A 19,837-nucleotide genomic window follows, 5' to 3' on the forward strand; every position below is an offset into this window, starting at 1 on the left:
AAATGAACACATCGTGCTATATAGTATCTTAACTTCTTTCGTTGTAGTTCTTTTGCTGATATGCAAAGTATAATCATGATATCATGCACAAGGTTGCATGTACGAACTGATGGTTACACTCCCATCTGACCATCCTACCTAATCAACCAAGGTATTCTCACTCATTCTGTTAGAAAGCCAAAAAAAAACTATACTTTGCTTTAATCATCTAAGATTTTAAACTGGATTAATACCCATATTTGCAGCCACTTAGAGTGAAGTTATTTGATTTTCATCTACGGAGACAAGCCTAGAAATCCTTGTTGGCTTCACTTAAACATAACCAATTATTGTTCCCCATCAGTACAAGATCACAATGAACAATAAGGTTAAACTGAGTGAACATATGTGGAAAAAAAAAGTTTTGCCCTTTTTTTCTTTTCTCATCTAACATTTACCATCTACACTTAGATCTCAATTATCATCATTAATTTTATTGCTTTTACTAGCTTGGGTTATGAAGCTTACGGATTACCCTTTTGTTTTAATTATCTATTTTATTTTCAATTCATGAGTTATACTCGACCTATCTTTTCTAGTCTTGAAGGCACATATTATGTTTTCTCTTAGTGGCTAGTGCAATATGTTAGAGTTTGCTTGCTGGAAAGAGATCCTGATATCTTAAAACTAAAAGAATTCTGTAACACTTCCTATTCCTGGCTTTGCTTCTTGTTCCTGGCTTCCCCATCTTGATTTATGAAGACAATTGTTCACTAATTCTGCATGTGCATTTCATCGTGAGTTGGAACATCATTGATTTATGATTGTACATTTCACCATTATATTTTTTTTTTGAGAAGCAAATATCATCCTGTTTCTTTTAATTCCTCATCACAGAGAGCATAAATTTTTCGAAAATTAACTGTTTAGTTAGTCCTATTCTTCTTGTTACAACTATATCAAAATCGATGTTGTCACCGTGTATTGAAATGCCATAGGCATTAGGTGCTTGCCTAGACTCTCTTCCGAGTAAAGCGAGATGCTCTCGAATATTAAAATTTTTAAAAAATATCATGCTTGATAAATATGATTATGAAAAAAAAAAAAATCAAATTTGTAGTGAATCTGTTACCTTCCTACTGTTATGTCCTAACTCCTAATAGTGTACCTATCAAACAATGTTTATAAGTTCCTAACAATTTAGCAAAGTGTAGGAAATAGGAGATCGTTTATAGAGATCATGAGTTCATACCAATTTAACAAAGTGCTTAAGCTGCTCATACCAATAGGCCAAGAAAGAGGAGATGGAGAAGTAGCCAGTTAGCAGAAGGCAGTGGAATGTGGCATCGAGAAAGGTAGTGGCGCACAACAAAGGAAGGTTGGGTTCTTTGGCTCAGATAGGGTTTGTACAGTTGCGATGATGCGTAGGGTAGAGGAAGGCGACGATTGACAGCATAAGGTGAACGAAGAGGACAATGTCGGCATATGGTGGAGGGACAAAGTTGCACACGATGGTGAGACGGAGGAAGGTCGTGGTCGACGATGACATAGAGCAAAGGAAGGTTGCGATCATGATGGAAGACGACAACTAATGGCGACGATGTAGGGTTTCTTACTCTCTGGTATTGTAGGGTTTCTTGGTAGGTAGAAAGGATGGGGGGTTAAGTTGTTGAATTAGTCGGTTTGGGTAAACCAACTAATTCATTGATTGTACCTAAGCTCGCCAAATTGTGCCTAGGCTTCGATTGGCTCAGGAGCATGCTTGAGTCTCTCAATGCTTGAGCTCAGACACACGCTCTGTTGCACCTCTTTCAGTCGACTTGCCTGGACCCTATTTGAGGTGCTCAGGCCTCGCTTTGCCTTGCCTGGGCACCTAGGCAACCACTTATCCAAAACACTTGTCAATTGAAAGAGGTACTATTGAATCTCTCTTCAAAGATTAACAGCAGACATTATTGTGTTTATATTTCAACCCAGATGACTCATAGTTATTGATAAGGGTAAAAAACTGATTTTGACGTAACACCCCAGAATTGACGTAATACACCCCCTCCCACGTCGAACGCCCGGTACGGCGCTCTGCCACGGAAATAGCATTAACTACGATGCGACGCACGCCCATACCCACCGTACCCAAACAACCCCCTCGGCTGACTCTTCGCAGCCGGCCGAGGCAGGCAGAGGCGCCAGCTGACACCCCCATACCCTGCGGTAGCTCGGCTCTCCACGCAACGCCCACAGCGGCAACAGACGTCGTCAGAGGTACGGTCCTGCTCTGGCAGGATGGCCCATCAGGTAACATCAACCCCCCTTACAAATACCCCCCCCGGGTCCACGCCACGGGGGGGGAGGAGGAAAAAGAAAACTCTCTCTCTCTCTCTCTCAACCAACATAACACTCCCTTCCGCTGACTTGATCGTCGGAGGGGTCGGGCCGAGCCACCGACCCGACCTATGTGCAGGTACCCAGCCGCCGTCAACCCGGTTCGCCCAGGCGGACTCCTCGAGCAAGATCCTTCGCATCCGCCACCTAAAGCCCGACAAAGGGGGACACCTCTAATCCCAGGCATTTGGAGCCCAGAACCAGCCGCGCCAGCCCCAAAGTCGCGGCCCGAAAGTTATTTACCATAACAGATTAGCGCTAGAAGGAGGGCGCTATCCAAATGTCAAGCGATCAGCAAATTTACCCCGGCGGATCCTCAAATGCGGAGCTCCCCGCCTTAGGGGAACGGCGTGACGAAACCCACGATGAACGTCCCGCAGCGGTGTCAGAACGCTATTGGCGGTTATTCAACGACCCGGGCTTGCCACCCCCTGGCGGCGCGCCCGCCGACTCCTCGCAAGTGTCGCCCGAGGCCTTTCATGACCTCGCCCACCAGGTTCGAACTCTAACAAGCATGGTGCAGACCATTGTCTCCCAACGAACCCCTCCGCATGCGGCGAGGCCCTCGCAGCAACAGGAGACCCTCGCCCGGACCCACGTACCACTCCCAGAGCTTCCGGGCTCGCCTCGAAACCCCGCGACTCGACCGGGAGGTAGGGAAGCCGAGGACACGGCGAGCCGCCCCGAGCCGGAGGCCCCGACTGTTGATTCGACGAACGCCCTGCGGGCCCAGCTGCGCCTCGTCAGTCAAAGGCTGGACGAGGTACAGCAGGAGGTTCGTAAGTCGAAAGGAGAACTCGGGACGGACGGACACCAAGGATCTCCGTTCACCCCCGAGATACAGGATCAAGCGATCCCGCCGCACTTCCGCCTCCCTTCCCTGGACGCGTATGATGGCGCAACCGACCCCGCGGACCACGTGGCCGCTTTTCGGGCCCAGATGGCGCTGTTCGGGACTTCAGATGCCCTGATGTGCCGGGCGTTCCCGACGACCTTGCGGGGACCAGCCCGCGCATGGTACAGCGGCCTGAAGTCAGGGACCGTCGCCTCCTTCGACCAGCTCGCCAAGGATTTTGAGCTTAACTTCCTAGCGTACGCCCGACCGAAGCCATCGATGGCGTTGCTCCTGGGGCTCAACCAGAAGGAGGACGAGCCCCTTTCTCACTTTGTGAACCGGTTTACGACGCAAATCCGTGGATTACCGGATGCTCACCCCTCCCTCTTGATGCAGGCCTTTATGACTGGTCTGCGGCCCTCCAGGATCTTCTGGTCGCTTGTGGAGAGGCCCCCCGTCGCGGTCCCTGAGATGCTCCAACGGGCCAGCCAGTTCATCGCCGCAGAAACCTGGATGGTGGGAAAGCGAGAAGAACACAGAAAGGTAAAGTCGGAACCGCCCCGACAGCAGCAACCCACCACCTCCCGGCGAAAGCTGGACATGCCTGACCCCAGGCCCCCTCTTCCCGCCTTGAACTCTTCCCGGACGGAGATATTCCTACACGAAAAGGGGAAGGGGCTGCTCAGGGACCCCCACCCCATGAAGAACCCGCGAGAGCTCGCAGATCGCTCAAAGTAATGTCGATTTCATCGACAGCACGGGCATGACACGGAACAGTGTTACGAGCTGAAAAGACAAATCGAGGAGCTCATCCTCAGAGGCCATCTCGGCCAGTACCTCCGGCCGAGCAAAGAGCAGTCTCCTCGTCCGGAGGGCCCCGTTGAGCGACACATCGATGTCATAGCCGGGGGCCCCGCATCCGGAGGAAGCTCTATGTCGGGCAGGAAGGCCTACGCTCGGGCCGCCCCCGACGAAGCCTCGGGACGTGAGCCTGAGCCCGAGATCACCTTCCCAACCGGAGCCGCTGAGCGACCCCACCACGACGACGCCCTGGTAGTATCGTGTTAGGACTCTAGCTTGGAGAGTCCTAATTAAGAGGGACATTCATGTAAAACTGTTAGGACTCTAGCTAGGAGAGTCCTAATTGAGAGGGACATTCTGTTAGGACTCTAGCTAGGAGAGTCCTAATTGAGAGGGGCATTCATGTAGGAGGTTTTTTCTTATAGAAGAATTAGGAGTTGTAAGGGAATAGGAGTCTTGAGTAGGAGTCCTATTAGGAGTTGGTTAGAAGTAAGAGTCTTAAGTAGGAGTCCTATTAGGAGTTAGGGTTTAGAAGCCCTATAAATAGTCATGTATTCCTCCTCTTTTCTCAAGCAATAGATGAATCTTTTCTGCAGCCTTTGAGCAGCAACTTGGAGGGAGGAACCCCTATAGAGTTCCAAGGAGGCCGATCCCCTAAAGAGATCAACCTCAAGTTTAGAATCTGCAAGGGTTCTAACACCTGGTATCAGAGCAGCGTTCTTGGCGTCTCGCTGCCCTTTCACAGCCATCCATCAACCCTCCACAACCATCCAAAGCAATTCCCACAATTGCTTAAAAGATCGTCACCGAATTCCGCCATCATCTCCACCACCACGGATCATCCTTTGATCTCCCCGTGAATTGCAACAGGTTCTGGTTTCCTACCTTACTGCTTCTGCAATTTAGTTATCCTTATTCGAAAATCCAAAAAAAAAAAAAAAAAAAAATCGTTCCTATATTACTGCATAAACTTTTCGTCACAAAGTTTTCATTTCTACGACGAAAGATACATTGCAGAATTCCAGCCGCATAGCACCATCTGTTTGATCTTGCTACTGTGCTTTTTCTATCCAAATTTCTACAAAATTTTTATGACATCTTTGACATTTCTTAACAGTGGATTTCCCTTTGGTTTCATCAAAAAATTCTCAATATAAACTACTGATCTTTTATGTCCAATCTGCTGCACTTGAATTGCAGAATTCAAGCCGCATAGCACCATCTGTTTGATCTTGCTATTGTGCTTTTTCTATCCAAATTTCTACGAAATTTTTATGACATCTTTGACACTTCCTAACAATAGATTTCCCTTTGGTTTCATCGAAAAATTCTCAATATAAACTACTGATCTTTTATGTCCAATCTGCTGCACTTGAAAATCTATGCTGCAGAAAATTTCAGCTGCATATCGTTGCCTTAGCCCATCTATTTACAATCTTTTTTGAATGAAATTTCTTATAGACTTCATATATCATCTTGGCTTCCATCTAAGATTGATCTATTAAGAAATTCATCTCTAAAAACGATTTTATGTTGCTGCAAATTTTCATCGTAACCCGCTGAAATTTTTCGACGATAATTCTACAATTGCAACTTGCACTAATTTCTTTGCTGTTATATTGCCGAAATTTTCTTGATTAAATTAGATATCCTTTCTGTCATATAAACTGTGATTTTGCTATCAATTCCCTCCTCAATTCTCTTAAGTTTTTGGTGGAAATTACGTCGAGAAACCGTTGTTTCTTCGACGACAATTCTACTCTTACAAGACAGCACATACTTGCTGCAACTTCCACGGATTTCTGTCAAACCTTTGCTACCATCTACCACAGATCCAAAACTTTCATCCAGAGCCCTAAAACTCTACCAAACCACACCCTCAAACTGCACCCAAAACAGCCACAAAACAAGCCTAAACCGTAGCCTACATCCACCAATCCACCAACACTTTCGACCATCACTTCTCTCAACCTATACATGCCTTTAACCCAACAGCAAAAGAGAGATCTTAACATCATTGATTTGGGGCCATATACTATGGCATCTAAGGAGGCAATCAATGCTAAATTCGAAGCCTTGGAGGCGCGAATGGAGGATAAGATTCGGACGCTCTTTACCGAACTCAGATTGGGTCGACCACTAAGCCCGAAGAAATCATATCAAGGAGAGAGCTTTGCCCAATCACACCAAGCCCGAAGAGATGACTTCCAAGAGAGGGGAAGCTCTATGACCAACCCCAACTATCCATGCATGAGAGTGGACTTCCCTAGATGGGAAGAAGGAGACCCGATTGGTTGGATCTCGCACGCGGAGCGATATTTTCGGTACCACAAAACCGCGGATGTATCTATGGTGAAAATTGCAGCTATACATCTTGAAGGGGATGCTATTCAGTGGTTTGACTGGTTTGAACATACTTATGGAGTCCTTTCATGGCGACAATTCAAAGAAGAAATGCTGATTCGCTTCAGACCAACCGATTACGAGAATATTGACGAACAACTAGCAAAGATCCGACAAACCTCCACCATTCAGGAGTACCAAACCAGGTTTGAAAGGTTATCTAATCAAAATCATGATTGGTCTCAAAAACAGCTATTGAGGACCTTCATTGAGGGCTTGAAGCCGGAGATCCGAGGAGAAGTTAAAGCGCGACAACCGTACACGCTTATGGCAGCCATCTCTTTCGCACGACATCAAGAGGAGCAATTGAACCATGAAGCTCGGAGGACTAGGGTCACTCCTCAACCAGTAATATTGAAGCCCTCAGCCCCCCCTACTGTCGACCAAGTCCCTGCACCAAAGAGGTTAACAGGAGAAGAGCTTCGGGAGCGATATGCGAAGGGGTTATGTTGGCATTGTGACGAGCCGTGGAGCCGTGAGCATCGCTGTAGTAAAGGAGGACTTCTTATGATTGAACCGATAGAAGAAGAGGTTATTGAACATCCAAAAGAGAGCTTTGAACATGAAGAAGAAGATGCAGAAGAAGAGCCAAAACTGACCGAAGTTACGGTACATACACTAGCTAGCTACTCAAACCCGCAAACGTTGAAAATTGGAGGCCTTCTCAAACAACAACCAATCACTGTTCTCATCGACACGGGCAGTACTACTAACTTCCTAAATAGTAAGCTTGCTGTTCGGATATCATTACCTATCGAGAATCGCTGCAGGTTTGATGTTAAGGTCACCGACGGACGGATTTTGAATTGTGATCATAGGCGCTTGCAGGAGAAACTATTGTTGCAGGACCAAGAGATAATTACAGATTTCTTCCTTCTCCCTCTTAACAATCATGAGGCCATGCTCAGAATTAAATGGTTGACGACATTAGGTGATATTTCCTGGAATTTTATGAAACTAATTATGAAATTTTACAGTAAGGAGAAACAGGTGACATTGCACAGGAAACGTGGGGGCGACATAACAACGATTTGCACACAACAAATGGAGAATGTTTTGCATAAAGCATGCAGCGGCTTTTTGGTACAACTTGAGCAGCAAACTAAGGGAGAGCCAACAGAATTTGAAGATCCAAATCTACTTCCTTTGCTTGCTGAATTTTCAAATATATTTGACGAACCGCGCAACCTACCTCTTACCTGTCGGCATGATCATTGTATAATGATTCTTCCAAGCAAATCTTCAGCAAATGCTCAGCCATATCAGTATCCACATCTCCAGAAGGATGAAATAGAAAGGATTATAAAAGAGATGCTCGAAACAGGAGTTATTCGGCCAAGTTGCAACCTCTACTCTTCGCCGGTGCTACTTGTACGCAAGAAGGACGGAACAAGGCGAATATGTGTTGATTACCGAGCTCTCAATGGCATAATCATCAAGGACAAATACTTTATTCCAATAGTAGATGAATTGCTAGATGAAAGGGAGCACAAATCTTTACAAAGCTGGACCTTTGATCCGGGTATCATCAAATACGAGCATGCGAAGAAGACATACGGAAAACCACCTTTTGAACACACAACAACCACGAATTTTTGCTTTCTGCAACAAAAGGTGGAATATCTTGGGCATATCATATCAGAGGAAGGTGTGGCAGTGGACCCCTTCAAAATTGGAGCAATGCAAAACTGGCCGACCTCGAGAAACATAAAATTGCTACATGGCTTTCTGGGTTTAACAGGCTACTACCGCAAGTTCGTGAAAAACTATGGAAAGATCAGTGCACCACTTACTTCCTTACTAGAAAAAGATGTCTTCCAATGGTTGGATAGAGCCTCCGCTGCCTTTGACAAACTTAAGGCAGCCATGACGACGACGCCGGTGCTAACACTACCAGATTTCAACCGACCCTTCATTATTGAGGCCGACACATCTGGAGTCAGAATTGGAGTCATTCTCATGCAAGATGGTCGACCACTCGCATACACTAGCAAGACATTATCTCCCTCCTATCCAAATAAGTCAATATATGATAAGGAGATGCTCGCCATTGTGCGTGCAGCAACGAGGTGGAGATTGTACTTGATCAGGCGATACTTTCAAATCAAGACCGACCATAAAAGCCTAAAATATCTCTTGGAGTAGAAGATATCTTCCCCCAAGCAGCAAAAATGGGTAACAAAACTTCTTGGATTTGATTATGAAATAACTTACAAAATGTGGAAAGAGAATGTTGTTGCAGATGCGCTTTCGCAGCTACCTGAACAAGCTGAATTTTCGGTCGTTTTACTTCCAACCAGCGACTTTCTTAAGGATATTAAGATGGAATGGCAGGAAGATTCAGAGACTAGTAAGATTATAAAAAAATTGGAGGAAGCACCAAGCCCCATGGCTCATTACAATTGGGACTCAAAAGAATTACACTATAAGGGTACTAAATTGAAAAAGAGTATGGCATATCACCCAAAAACCGATGGCCAGACGGAAGTTTTAAATAGGTGCTTGAAGACAGCCCAAAGCCACCCACCAAATATGACTACCCAAAGAGAACTCCAGACCCTGCCAAGTGCCATTGTTGATCGACGGATCGTGACTCGACGACGACGACCCACTAATGAAGTGCTAATACAGTGGGCGAACCTACCAATAGAAGATGCCACTTGGGAGAACTATGATGACTTGAAGATCAAATTCCCAGAATTCACGAATCATCAGCCTCGAGGACAAGGCTGATTTGAAGAGGGCGGGTCTGTTAGGACTCTAGCTTGGAGAGTCCTAATTGAGAGGGACATTCATGTAAAACTGTTAGGACTCTAGCTAGGAGAGTCCTAATTGAGAGGGACATTCTATTAGGACTCTAGCTAGGAGAGTCCTAATTGAGAGGGGCATTCATGTAGGAGGTTTTTTCTTATAGAAGAATTAGGAGTTGTAAGGGAATAGGAGTCTTGAGTAGGAGTCCTATTAGGAGTTGGTTAGAAGTAAGAGTCTTAAGTAGGAGTCATATTAGGAGTTAGGGTTTAGAAGCCCTATAAATAGTTATGTATTCCTCCTCTTTTCTCAAGCAATAGATGAATCTTTTCTGCAGCCTTTGAGCAGCAACTTGGAGGGAGGAACCCCTATAGAGTTCCAAGGAGGCCGATCCCCTAAAGAGATCAACCTCAAGTTTAGAATCTGCAAGGGTTCTAACATATCGGCCAGAGTAGCCAACGCGCAAGTGAGAAGAATCATGGTCGACACGGGGAGCTCGACCGACATACTCTACTTTGGCGCCTTCCAGAAGCTGGCCCTAGCCAGGGAAGATTTAAGCCCTATGTGCTCGGCACTCACCGGCTTCACGGGAGATTCGATATCACCTCTGGGGGCCATTACCCTCCCTCTGACTCTGGGAACCCCGCCGAAATCAAAGACGGTCATGACCACCTTTCTGGTAGTCGACCTTCCCACCGCTTATAATGCCATACTTGGCCGGCCAACCCTCAACAAGGTCAGAGCCGTCGTCTCGACCTACTACCGGACCGTCAAGTTCCCGACTCGGGAGGGGGTCGGGGAAGTCACCGGAAGCCCCCAAGAGTCCAGGCGCTGCTACCTTACCTCTGTCTCATTGGGCAGAAGGGCCAGGGGAGAATCACCTCTAGAAGATCCCCGGGAGGCAAAGAAGTCGGCCCCTCACCCTGGGCCGAGAGGATCCATTGCTGACATCCCCTTACGGGGAGCACGGCCGGATCAAACGGTCAGGGTCGGCTCGGAGCTACCCGAGCGGGAACGGGAACAGCTCGTCGGCCTTCTGCGGGAGAACGCCGACATCTTCGCCTGGTCCCCATCGGACATGAAGCGAGTCGACCCCAAGGTCGCGGAGCATCATCTCAACATCCCACCTGACGCTCGACCGGTAAAGCAAAAACCCCGTCGCCACGCACCTGACCGGCAACGTGCCATACAAGAGGAGGTGGACCGACTCTTGGCAGCAGGCTTCATAGAAGAGGCCAAGTATCCTCAGTGGTTGTCCAATGTAGTTCTCGTGAAAAAACACAATGGAAGCTGGAGGATGTGCGTTGACTACACTAGCCTCAACAGTGCGTGTCCTAAAGACTGCTACCCCCTCCCGAAGATCGACCAGCTAGTCGACGCAACAGCAGGGCACGCGCGCCTCTCTTTTATGGACGCCTATTCAGGATACAATCAGATCAGAATGGCGCCCGAAGACAGGGAACACACGGCTTTCCTCACCGATCAAGGGATATACTTCTACAGGGTCATGCCGTTCGGGTTGAAAAATGCCGGAGCTACATACCAGAGGACAGTAAACAAGATGTTCGCCCCCCAAATCGGGAGGAACATGGAAGTCTACGTGGACGACATGATTGTGAAAAGCAGAGAGGCCGGGACACACCTCGCCGACCTAACCGAGGCCTTCGACACGCTACGCAAGTTCGGCATGCGGCTCAACCCCACGAAGTGCGCTTTCGGCGTCACCTCCGGGAAGTTCCTGGGGTTCATTGTACACCAGAGAGGAATCGACGCCAACCCGGAGAAAGTACAGGCAATAATCGATATGCAGTCCCCCCGGACAGTTAAAGACCTGCAGCGACTCAACGGTAGACTGGTCGCCCTGTCTCGCTTCCTCGCCCGATCGGGCGATCGCTGCCTCCCTTTCTTCAAGGCGCTCAAAGACCCGAAGAACTTCCAATGGACGTCAGAATGCGAGGAGGCTTTGAAACGGATGAAGCAGCACTTGACCAGCCTCCCTCGACTCGCCTCTGTTTTCCCCGGCGAAAAGCTGGGGCTCTATCTGGCGGCCTCCCCGTACGCGGTTAGCTCCGTCCTCGTCAAGGAAAGCTCCGGCACACAACTCCCGATCTACTACGTCAGCCACGTCCTGAGTGGACCCGAGGAGCGCTACCCGCCAATAGAAAAACTCGCACTCGCCCTGGTGCTCTCAGCCCGGAAGTTGCGCCCTTACTTCCAGGCACACTCGGTGGAAGTCGTCACCGACCAACCTCTCCGGCAGATCTTAACAAAGTTCGATGTTGCAGGTCGGCTTCTCAGATGGGCGGTGGAGCTCGGAGAGCATGACATCAGCTACGTACCCAGGACCGCCATTAAGGCCCAGGCGGTAGCCGACTTCATCGTGGAACTAACTCGGGTGGGCAAAGACCTCGAGCGAACACCAGAGACTTGGACCCTACACGTGGACGGCTCGGCCAACTCAGGGGGCGCCGGAGCTGGGCTGGTCCTTCTCGCCCCCGACGGACGCTCGTTCGAGCGCTCCCTTCGCTTCGAGTTTAAAGCCACCAACAATGAGGCGGAGTACGAAGCGCTCCTAGCCGGATTGAGGCTGGCCCTCGAAATGCAAGTGGCCGCAATACACGTCCTCACTGACTCGCAACTCGTGGCCGAACAGCTCAGCGGAGGATACGAGGCTCGTGACGCAACCATGGCCAAATATCTGGCGTGAAATTCCCTTACTTTACATTGTCTAACGTTCCGAGGGAGGAGAACGGACGGGCCGACGCGCTCGCTAAGCTGGCGTCAAGACGAACCCCCGAAGCGTGGTCAGAGATAGAGGAGCTTCCCGCTCGCGCCATTGAGGTAGCTACCACGGCCCCAGGCAGTGCGCCGACCACGTGGGTGCAAGAGCTGCTGCGCTTCAAGCGAGATGGAGTCCTCCCCCTCGACGAAGTCGCAGCTCGGCGTCTGCGCCGCACACATGCTTGGTACACCGAGGAAAGTGGCCGGCTGTACAGACGATCCTCCACCTACCCCCTCCTGAGGTGTTTGGAGCCTGACGAAGCCCAGACCGTCCTGGCTGAAACTCACGAGGGGATCTGCGGCGAACACATTGGCGGGCGGACCCTGGCGCACAAGATACTTCGCCAAGGCTACTACTGGCCAACCATGTGTCGAGACGCAAAAACTTACGTGCAGCGGTGCAGCTCGTGCCAGCAACACGCCCGCGCGCCCCGACAACCGGCGGTCCCCCTCAGTCCCATCGACTGCGCATGGCCATTCGCCCACTGGGGACTGGACCTCCTCGGCCCCTTCCCACCGGCCTCTGGGCAGCGGAAGTATATAATCGTGGGAGTAGATTACTTCACGAAGTGGGTCGAGGCCGAGCCGCTGGCTATGACGACGGAACACCAAATGGAGAAATTCGTCTGGAAAAACCTTGTGACCCGGTTCGGGTTGCCCAGAGCCATCGTCACCGACAACGGACCACAGTTCGCCGGCACGAGGTTCCGGGAGTTCTGCGCCGGCCATGGCATTCAACTGAGGTTCAGTTCGGTAGCCCATCCTCAGACGAACGGGCTGGCCTAGGTAACCAACCGATCCATCCTGGATGGCCTCAGAAGAAGAGTGTCCGCGGCCCGATCGACCTGGGCGGACGAGCTCCCTAGCGTGCTGTGGTCGCTGCGCACCACCCCCAAGGCCGCGACCGGAGAATCCCCCTATAGCTTGGCTTTCGGGACCGAGGCCGTCCTACCGCCCGAGCTGACTATCGCCACGCTTCGGACGAGGAACTATGATCAGGAGGCCTCGAACCAGGGACTTCGCGCCAACCTCGACGTACTCGAGGAGCGACGTACTGACGCACACCTGAAAGCCCTCTCTTACCAGAGAGCCGTCGCAAGGGTCTACAACAGAAGGGTACGACCCAGGCTAGTCAGGTTAGGCGACCTAGTCCTACGAAGAGCCGAAGTCAGCGACCCAACCCGAGCGAGGGGGAAGCTGGCTCCCAAGTGGGAGGGACCTTACCGGGTTACCGGCGTGGTTCGACCAGGTACTTATCGACTCACCACGATGGACGGTTCCTCCCTGCCGAGGACATGGAACATACAGAACCTTAAGAGGTTCTTCGTCTGAGGCCAATGCCCTGGCTCCCAAGTCGAAGTTGTGCAATTCAATATCCGGAGCTGAAAAGACGCTTTTATTCACGAAGCATGGGATTACAAGACTCAACTTTCAAAGCAGGAAGACATATTGGAAGGAAGTTTTCTTTATAAGGCAAGGTGTTACAACCGTAACCAGACCCGAAGGTCACAAAAATTACAAAGTACAGAAACTGCTCGGCTGAGCTGACCTCCGGGCCGCCTTAACCGTCTGATCCTCCCATGCCATCATCGAAGGGAACGTCCTCCGGCATGTCCACATCCAAATCCTCTGGATGCGAGACAAACAGATCCGTTTCCACTTCCAGCCCGGGATGGGTCGTCTGGAACCGGCCAAGGGCGATCTGGTACCCGTACTCGTAGGTAACCTGCCCCGACCGAGCCAGCCCGAGCTGGAAGCCCGGGGACTGTTTATAGGCCTCGATTATTTCCTTCTCCTTCTCCGGCCGTCGCTCCCGCTCAGCCGCCAGGGCGTCGGAAGCCCCCTTCATGTCAGCCAGAGCACCCTCCAGCCGCTGGGTCAGGACGGCTGCCTCGCCTCGGGCCAGACGAGCCTCGGACTGAGCTCCCTCCAAGCGTCCCCGGAGATCGCTTTTCTCCTCCTCGGACGCCTTCGCCTCGGACCTTAAGCGAAGAACCTCGGCCTCCAACGACGACACGCGCTCCCCGGCCGCCCCCGCCTCAGCTCGGAGACGCGTCGCCTCCGCTTCGAGCTCCGAGGAGCGCTGCTCGGCCGCCGCAACCGCCTCCGGAGCCGCCTCGGCCCGAGCCTCCTCGAGCTGCTTGCGCAACTCGGCATTGCGCTCGCACAAAATTCCTAGGGCCCGACCCGCGTCGCGAACGCGGTCCGCCAGTGCCATCGCGTAGTGCTGGCCCTGCAAGAAGAAAGTCAGAACGACCCCCCGGAGCACCACAAGCGGAAAGCCAGCAGCAGGACACTTACCCACAACAGCGACTTCACCGACTTCCCGAGAAGGACGTCCGACGGCAGAGTGTACATCTCCCGGGCCAGATCAGGGTGCAGCCCCCCTCGGACGAACGCGGCCGCGGTCTCCCCGTCAGCCCACACCCGGGTCCCGCGGGTCAACCCCCCCAACGGGCTACCAACCGGTCAGAGGGTTGGCCCTCAGAAAGCTTGCCCATCAGGCGCGCATGGTAGAAGTCATTCGGCGGCCCCGCGGGAAGGCGACACAAGTCCCGGATCGAGGGCTCTCGGGGCGCCTTCCCTGCAACCACGCTGCTCGGGCCTGCCTCGCCCCGACCTCGCCCTCCCCACCTATCGTGCGAGCCCGACTCCGCCGCCTCTGCGCTCTCCTGAGCCCTTGGGGGATTCGGTTTCTTTGGCGCTGCAACCTTCGCCTTCTTTCGAGGACGGACGTCCTCGAGGTCCACTGGCGCCTCTCTAGTGCCGATGCTCGGGCCGACCTGGCGTCGCGGAGATGCGGCAGACGAAAGACGTCCTCCGCGCACCACAGCAAGATTCACCATCTCTGCACAAACACCACGACCTTGGTCAGTATCCTAAAAAAAGGAAAAGCAAAACTGGAAGGCCCACTGCCACCTCCTCAGGGCATACCTCGAGGTACGGGGCTCAAGCCCGCCTCGACCAACCACGCCTCGGTCATCTTTCGGATGACTCTGGAGGAAGGGAGGATCTCCTTCAATCTTCGAAGGTCCCGGAGCTCCCCCTCGTCCAAGGCCGGGGCAGTATTATCGACTGCGCGCGCCGCCCATCGGAGCCCGAAGCTCCAACTCTTCGGATGGCAGACGTAGAAGTAGCGCTCCTTCCACCCCTTGTTGCTGGAAGGAGCCCCACTGACACGGAAACCCGGTCGGGCGGACAAATAATAGCCCCCCGACCCTCTGGATAGACGGAAACAGGAGAGGAAAAGGGACCGACTCGGAATGATCTGGGCATAGTAGCATTCCCCGAGGAACGCCACTAGATAGCGCCAAGAATTCGGCGCCATCTGAGAAGGAGAAATGCGCCACCACGCGACGCAGGCAGTAATGACGGGGTGGAACGGAAGGCGCAACCCGGCCTCAAGGGCATCTACTGTTAGGGCAAAGCCCTTGGGTATAGGGTCATACGCCCGCTGCCCCGGCTCAGGGGCAATAAGCGTGAACTCCGCCGGGACACTGTAACGGTCCCGGAGAAGGCCGAGCGACGACTCGCTCACGGTGGAGTCGAGGTCATGCGGCCACATAAGCGATTCGAGGGCCTTGGTGGCCCTTTCCTCGGACGACGAGCGGGAACTCGCCAACGCCACCTCATCACCGGCAGCGCCGGAAAGAGGAGGCGGAGAAGGAGAGGACGAAGGAGGGGAAGCCATCCTTACCGAAGCTTTTGGGAAGGAAGGGCGGCTGAAGGAGTACCGGGCTAGGACACCCAAAGAAGGGATTGAAGCAAAGGCAGGTACCAAGAGGTGAAAGTGACGGACGGAGCACTACTTATAGCCTGTTTCCCGCCGAAACGGCGACCTTTCCCCTCCTGGGCCGTGTTGCGAAGATGCAAAAGTCGCATCGCCATAACTTCGTCCAGGGAGGCTCTTAATTACCGCACGGTGCGAAGTACGGAGCCCCTGATCACATCAACCTCGAAAACCGACGACGCCCGAAAGGCATGGCCCTTTGACCTTCCCCAGGCAGAAGGCCATCCGGCTGCCCACGCCCGCCCGAGTATCGCTTCGGTCACGTTACGCCCGGGGCCATCGCCTCGGCCGACACCAAGTGCCTCGGTTGCACCACCCCGAGTCACACCAGCGCGGTCACCCCGCCTGCGCTGTGCTCCTCGGCTCTCCGGCTCTGCGCCACCCCGAGTCACACCAGCGCGGTCACCCCGCCTGCGTTGTGCTCCTCGGCTCTCCGGCTCTGCGCCACCCCGAGTCACACCAGCGCGGTCACCCCGCCTGCGTTGTGCTCCTCGGCTCTCCGGCTCCGCGCCACCCCGAGTCACACCAACGCGGTCACCCCGCCTGCGTTGTGCTCCTCGGCTCTCCGGCTCCGCGCCACCCCGAGTCACACCAGCGCGGTCACCCCGCCTGCGTTGTGCTCCTCGGCTCTCCGGCTCCGCGCCACCCCGAGTCACACCAGCGCGGTCACCCCGCCTGCGTTGTGCTCCTCGGCTCTCCGGCTCTGCGCCACCCCGAGTCACACCAGCGCGGTCACCCCGCCTGCGTTGTGCTCCTCGGCTCTCCGGCTCTGCGCCACCCCGAGTCACACCAGCGCGGTCACCCCGCCTGCGTTGTGCTCCTCAGCTCTCCGGCTCTGCGCCACCCCGAGTCACACCAGCGCGGTCACCCCGCCTGCGTTGTGCTCCTCGGCTCTCCGGCTCTGCGCCACCCCGAGTCACACCAGCGCGGTCACCCCGCCTGCGTTGTGCTCCTCGGCTCTCCGGCTCCGCGCCACCCCGAGTCACACCGGCACTGTCACCTCGCCCGCGTTGTGTTCCTCGGTCCTCAACTTCGTATCTCCTCAGTCACACTAGCGCACCGCCTGCGCGGTGCCTCCTGGTGCTCTTCGGCCTTAATGGCCCCTAGACTGACCCCATTCAGACCCACCTGAGCAGCACGTTGAAGCAGGGAGCCATGCATCGAACTCCTTACGCACAAAGCTAATGCATAGCTCCTTTCGGGGGGGGCATATGATAAGGGTAAAAAACTGATTTTGACGTAACACCCCAGAATTGACGTAATACACCCCCTCCCACGTCGGACGCCCGGTACGGCGCTCTGCCACGGAAATAGCATTAACTACGACGCGACGCACGCCCATACCCACCGTACCCAAACAACCCCCTCGGCTGACTCTTCGCAGCCGGCCGAGGCAGGCAGAGGCGCCAGCTGACACCCCCATACCCTGCGGCAGCTCGTCTCTCCACGCAACGCCCACAGCGGCAACAGACGTCGTCAGAGGTACGGTCCTGCTCTGGCAGGATGGCCCATCAGGTAACATCAACCCCCCTTACAAATACCCCCCCGGGTCCACGCCACGGGGGGGGAGAAGGAGGAAAAAGAAAACTCTCTCTCTCTCTCTCAACCAACATAACACTCCCTTCCGCTGACTTGATCGTCGGAGGGGTCGGGCCGAGCCACCGACCCGACCTGTGTGCAGGTACCCAGCCGCCGTCAACCCGGTTCGCCCAGGCGGACTCCTCGAGCAAGATCCTTCGCATCCGCCACCTAAAGCCCGACAAAGGGGGACACCTCTAATCCCAGGCATTTGGAGCCCAGAACCAGCCGCGCCAGCCCCAAAGTCGCGGCCCGAAAGTTATTTACCATAACAGTTATAGTAATAGGGCTGCATGCATTGACCATTTTTAGAACCCTACAATGACAAGAGCCTCGGGCATTTTGCCATCCTAAACCTGCTTTTAACTATCAAATTTATTTAATACTGAGATTTTTGCTGCAACCTGGTTGGTTTTGCAAATTGTAATTTGGCAGGAAGGTCCACTGGGAATGGTTGGTTGATGTGGAAAATAAAGACAATCAAGTGAATCTAACTTTGTGAAAAATAAAGATAATGTTTGTCTCAAAGAGAATAAAGAATATGAAACCTTCCAATGATTCTATGAGTCCTATCACGAGAATATTTTTTTATCACACCATGGAACCATTCATTCATGTAAAGTGATGTTTATAATCCTTTGTAGAAAAGGAAGTTCATTTTTTTGCACCTTCAATTGCCATTTTATAATGTATCCAATGGATGTTAAATTTCAACTTATTCTATTGATGTTGTAACCTCAGAATAGTTCGTAACTAGAGAGTGAAAACCAAAAATCTGTAGCCTTTGTTATGATGTCCACTTTCAAGGACATAATTCGTTTTGAATTATCAAGGAATCAAAGTTTTTGTAAGTTTGGACTTTTATCTTGACTGAGAACTTACTGCGATCAACATTTGTCAACATGCTTACTTTTGTCATGATTTATTGAAAACTAACTTGCTTCAACCTTTTTTTTCTTTTACGTCATGCTCGTTCTTCATTTGTTCCTTTCCTTTTCTTCTAGCTTCTTAATTTTCTTTATGGTAATTTACTATCTTTCAGTTTTCCATCCTCGCTCACCATCTATATACCAATTAAAAAAAACGATAATAATTTTAAAAAATAGGACTAGTGTTTAGTTTTTTTAAGTACTTCCAGACAAGGCTCGCCTTTATGATGGAACCAGACACAATAAAAGCTGCAAACAGGGTGTAGAAGAGATTGAAGCATACAGAGCATCATTTGGATTCAGTGCAGATGAGATCGTCATGACACAAAACTATGTGGAGCTATCTGAACCACTTGATGAGTCCTTTATGATGTCTCCATTTGCAGATAGTAAAACTGGAATAGAGCAGTATTCCATTACGGAGATTGATGACAGGTAAAAAGGCATCCAATTTGTTGGAACCTATGAGCCCAAAGCAAGTGATGGCACATCTTGCAGTCGGAGTTGATTGCAAATCTGACCAGAATAACATGCATGCAGGTAATCCCAATTGCACTGGAGTTTATATGTTGAATTCATCATATGCATTCACATCGATATGCAATGCTTGTTGCCTTGAGTTCTCTCTGTTGCTGACTGAAAACTGACCCAAAGAAACGCCTCTGTTTATGATGCTTGTAATCTCAACTGTTATCCAGGTGTGAGACCACAAATTCAGTCTGGAGATACCTCTGCTTTAGCTGCCGGCAGCCCTAACACAGATTGTGGTGTGGAAAGTGACTCGAGGACTTCAAACCACCAGCCCAGCTTGGCAAGCGAGCTCAACCGAGACAATTGTTCTGACGCCGAGATTGATCATAGAAGAGCAAGAAGTTTGAGAGAAACCAATGCCCTAATGGCCCGGGGGAATTCGTTGCCTTATAACTGACCTGCTCCTGTACTAGCTAGTTAGGACGGTAATCAAATTTCTTAGTTAGTAATGATAAGGCGTTTGGGCGTATTAAGGAATACGCCCTTTCCGAGGGGCTGGTTCATGATAGCGCCGGCCTACGGTGATTGGTGAATTCTGCTGATTCCATTCCCGTTGCCAAATCTTAGCCTGTGATTAAGACAACACAGTAGTCCTGTAGGAATTCGTTGCCAAATGTTGTCTAGAACTCTCCTCTTGTAATTTCCTTACAGTTCGACATCCATACCAGACCGGTAGATGTATCGGTCCAGCACCAGTCTCGTACATTAAACAATGGTAATGTGGATTGTATCTATCAGATTTCGCTACAAATAGATCTGTTAAATGGTTGACGAACAATGGAAACCGTGCAAATATTACCAAGAACTTGATCTTTGACGTTGACCTCGCGTGGAGTGGTTGTAGCTTCTAGCTCGACAGAATCACAAACCATCAGTAAAGTCAGTTCCAATGTCTCAAGAGGTAAGAGCCACAAACGCCAGATCATTCGGTTTTGATAGGGGGTCAAGATCAGTGAATACCAAACAAACCGAGGTGGGCCAAGGGACATAATAAACGTTGTGTAAGAAGAGCTTGAGTTACAATAATCTAGCCCAAAAGTTAAGATAAGCTACAGAAACACTTTTAACCACGATTATGCA

The 19,837-nt window shown here is 51.4% G+C and overlaps 1 protein-coding gene across 3 annotated transcripts in view; it reads left to right on the plus strand.

The window, feature by feature from the left end:
* Window positions 1-19,562, plus strand: part of LOC135641058 (uncharacterized) — a 20,625-nt gene extending 1,063 nt beyond the window's left edge. Inside the window, exons 2-3 of one of the 3 annotated variants that reach the window (XR_010497555.1) lie at window positions 18,613-18,766; window positions 18,925-19,535. Coding sequence is in view for 1 of the 3 variants with exons in the window: in XM_065156062.1 (XP_065012134.1) it covers window positions 2,642-3,934 (1,293 nt within the window). In the remaining 2 variants the exon portion in view is untranslated. Of the gene's footprint in view, window positions 5,401-18,612; window positions 18,767-18,924 lie in introns of those variants that run through there. The other 2 variants (XR_010497556.1, XM_065156062.1) reach the window with 2 other exon arrangements.
* Window positions 19,563-19,837: the final 275 nt, after the last annotated feature.

This window comes from Musa acuminata, chromosome BXJ3-6 (genome assembly GCF_036884655.1).
Source record: "Musa acuminata AAA Group cultivar baxijiao chromosome BXJ3-6, Cavendish_Baxijiao_AAA, whole genome shotgun sequence".
Taxonomy (NCBI): Eukaryota; Viridiplantae; Streptophyta; class Magnoliopsida; order Zingiberales; family Musaceae; genus Musa; species Musa acuminata.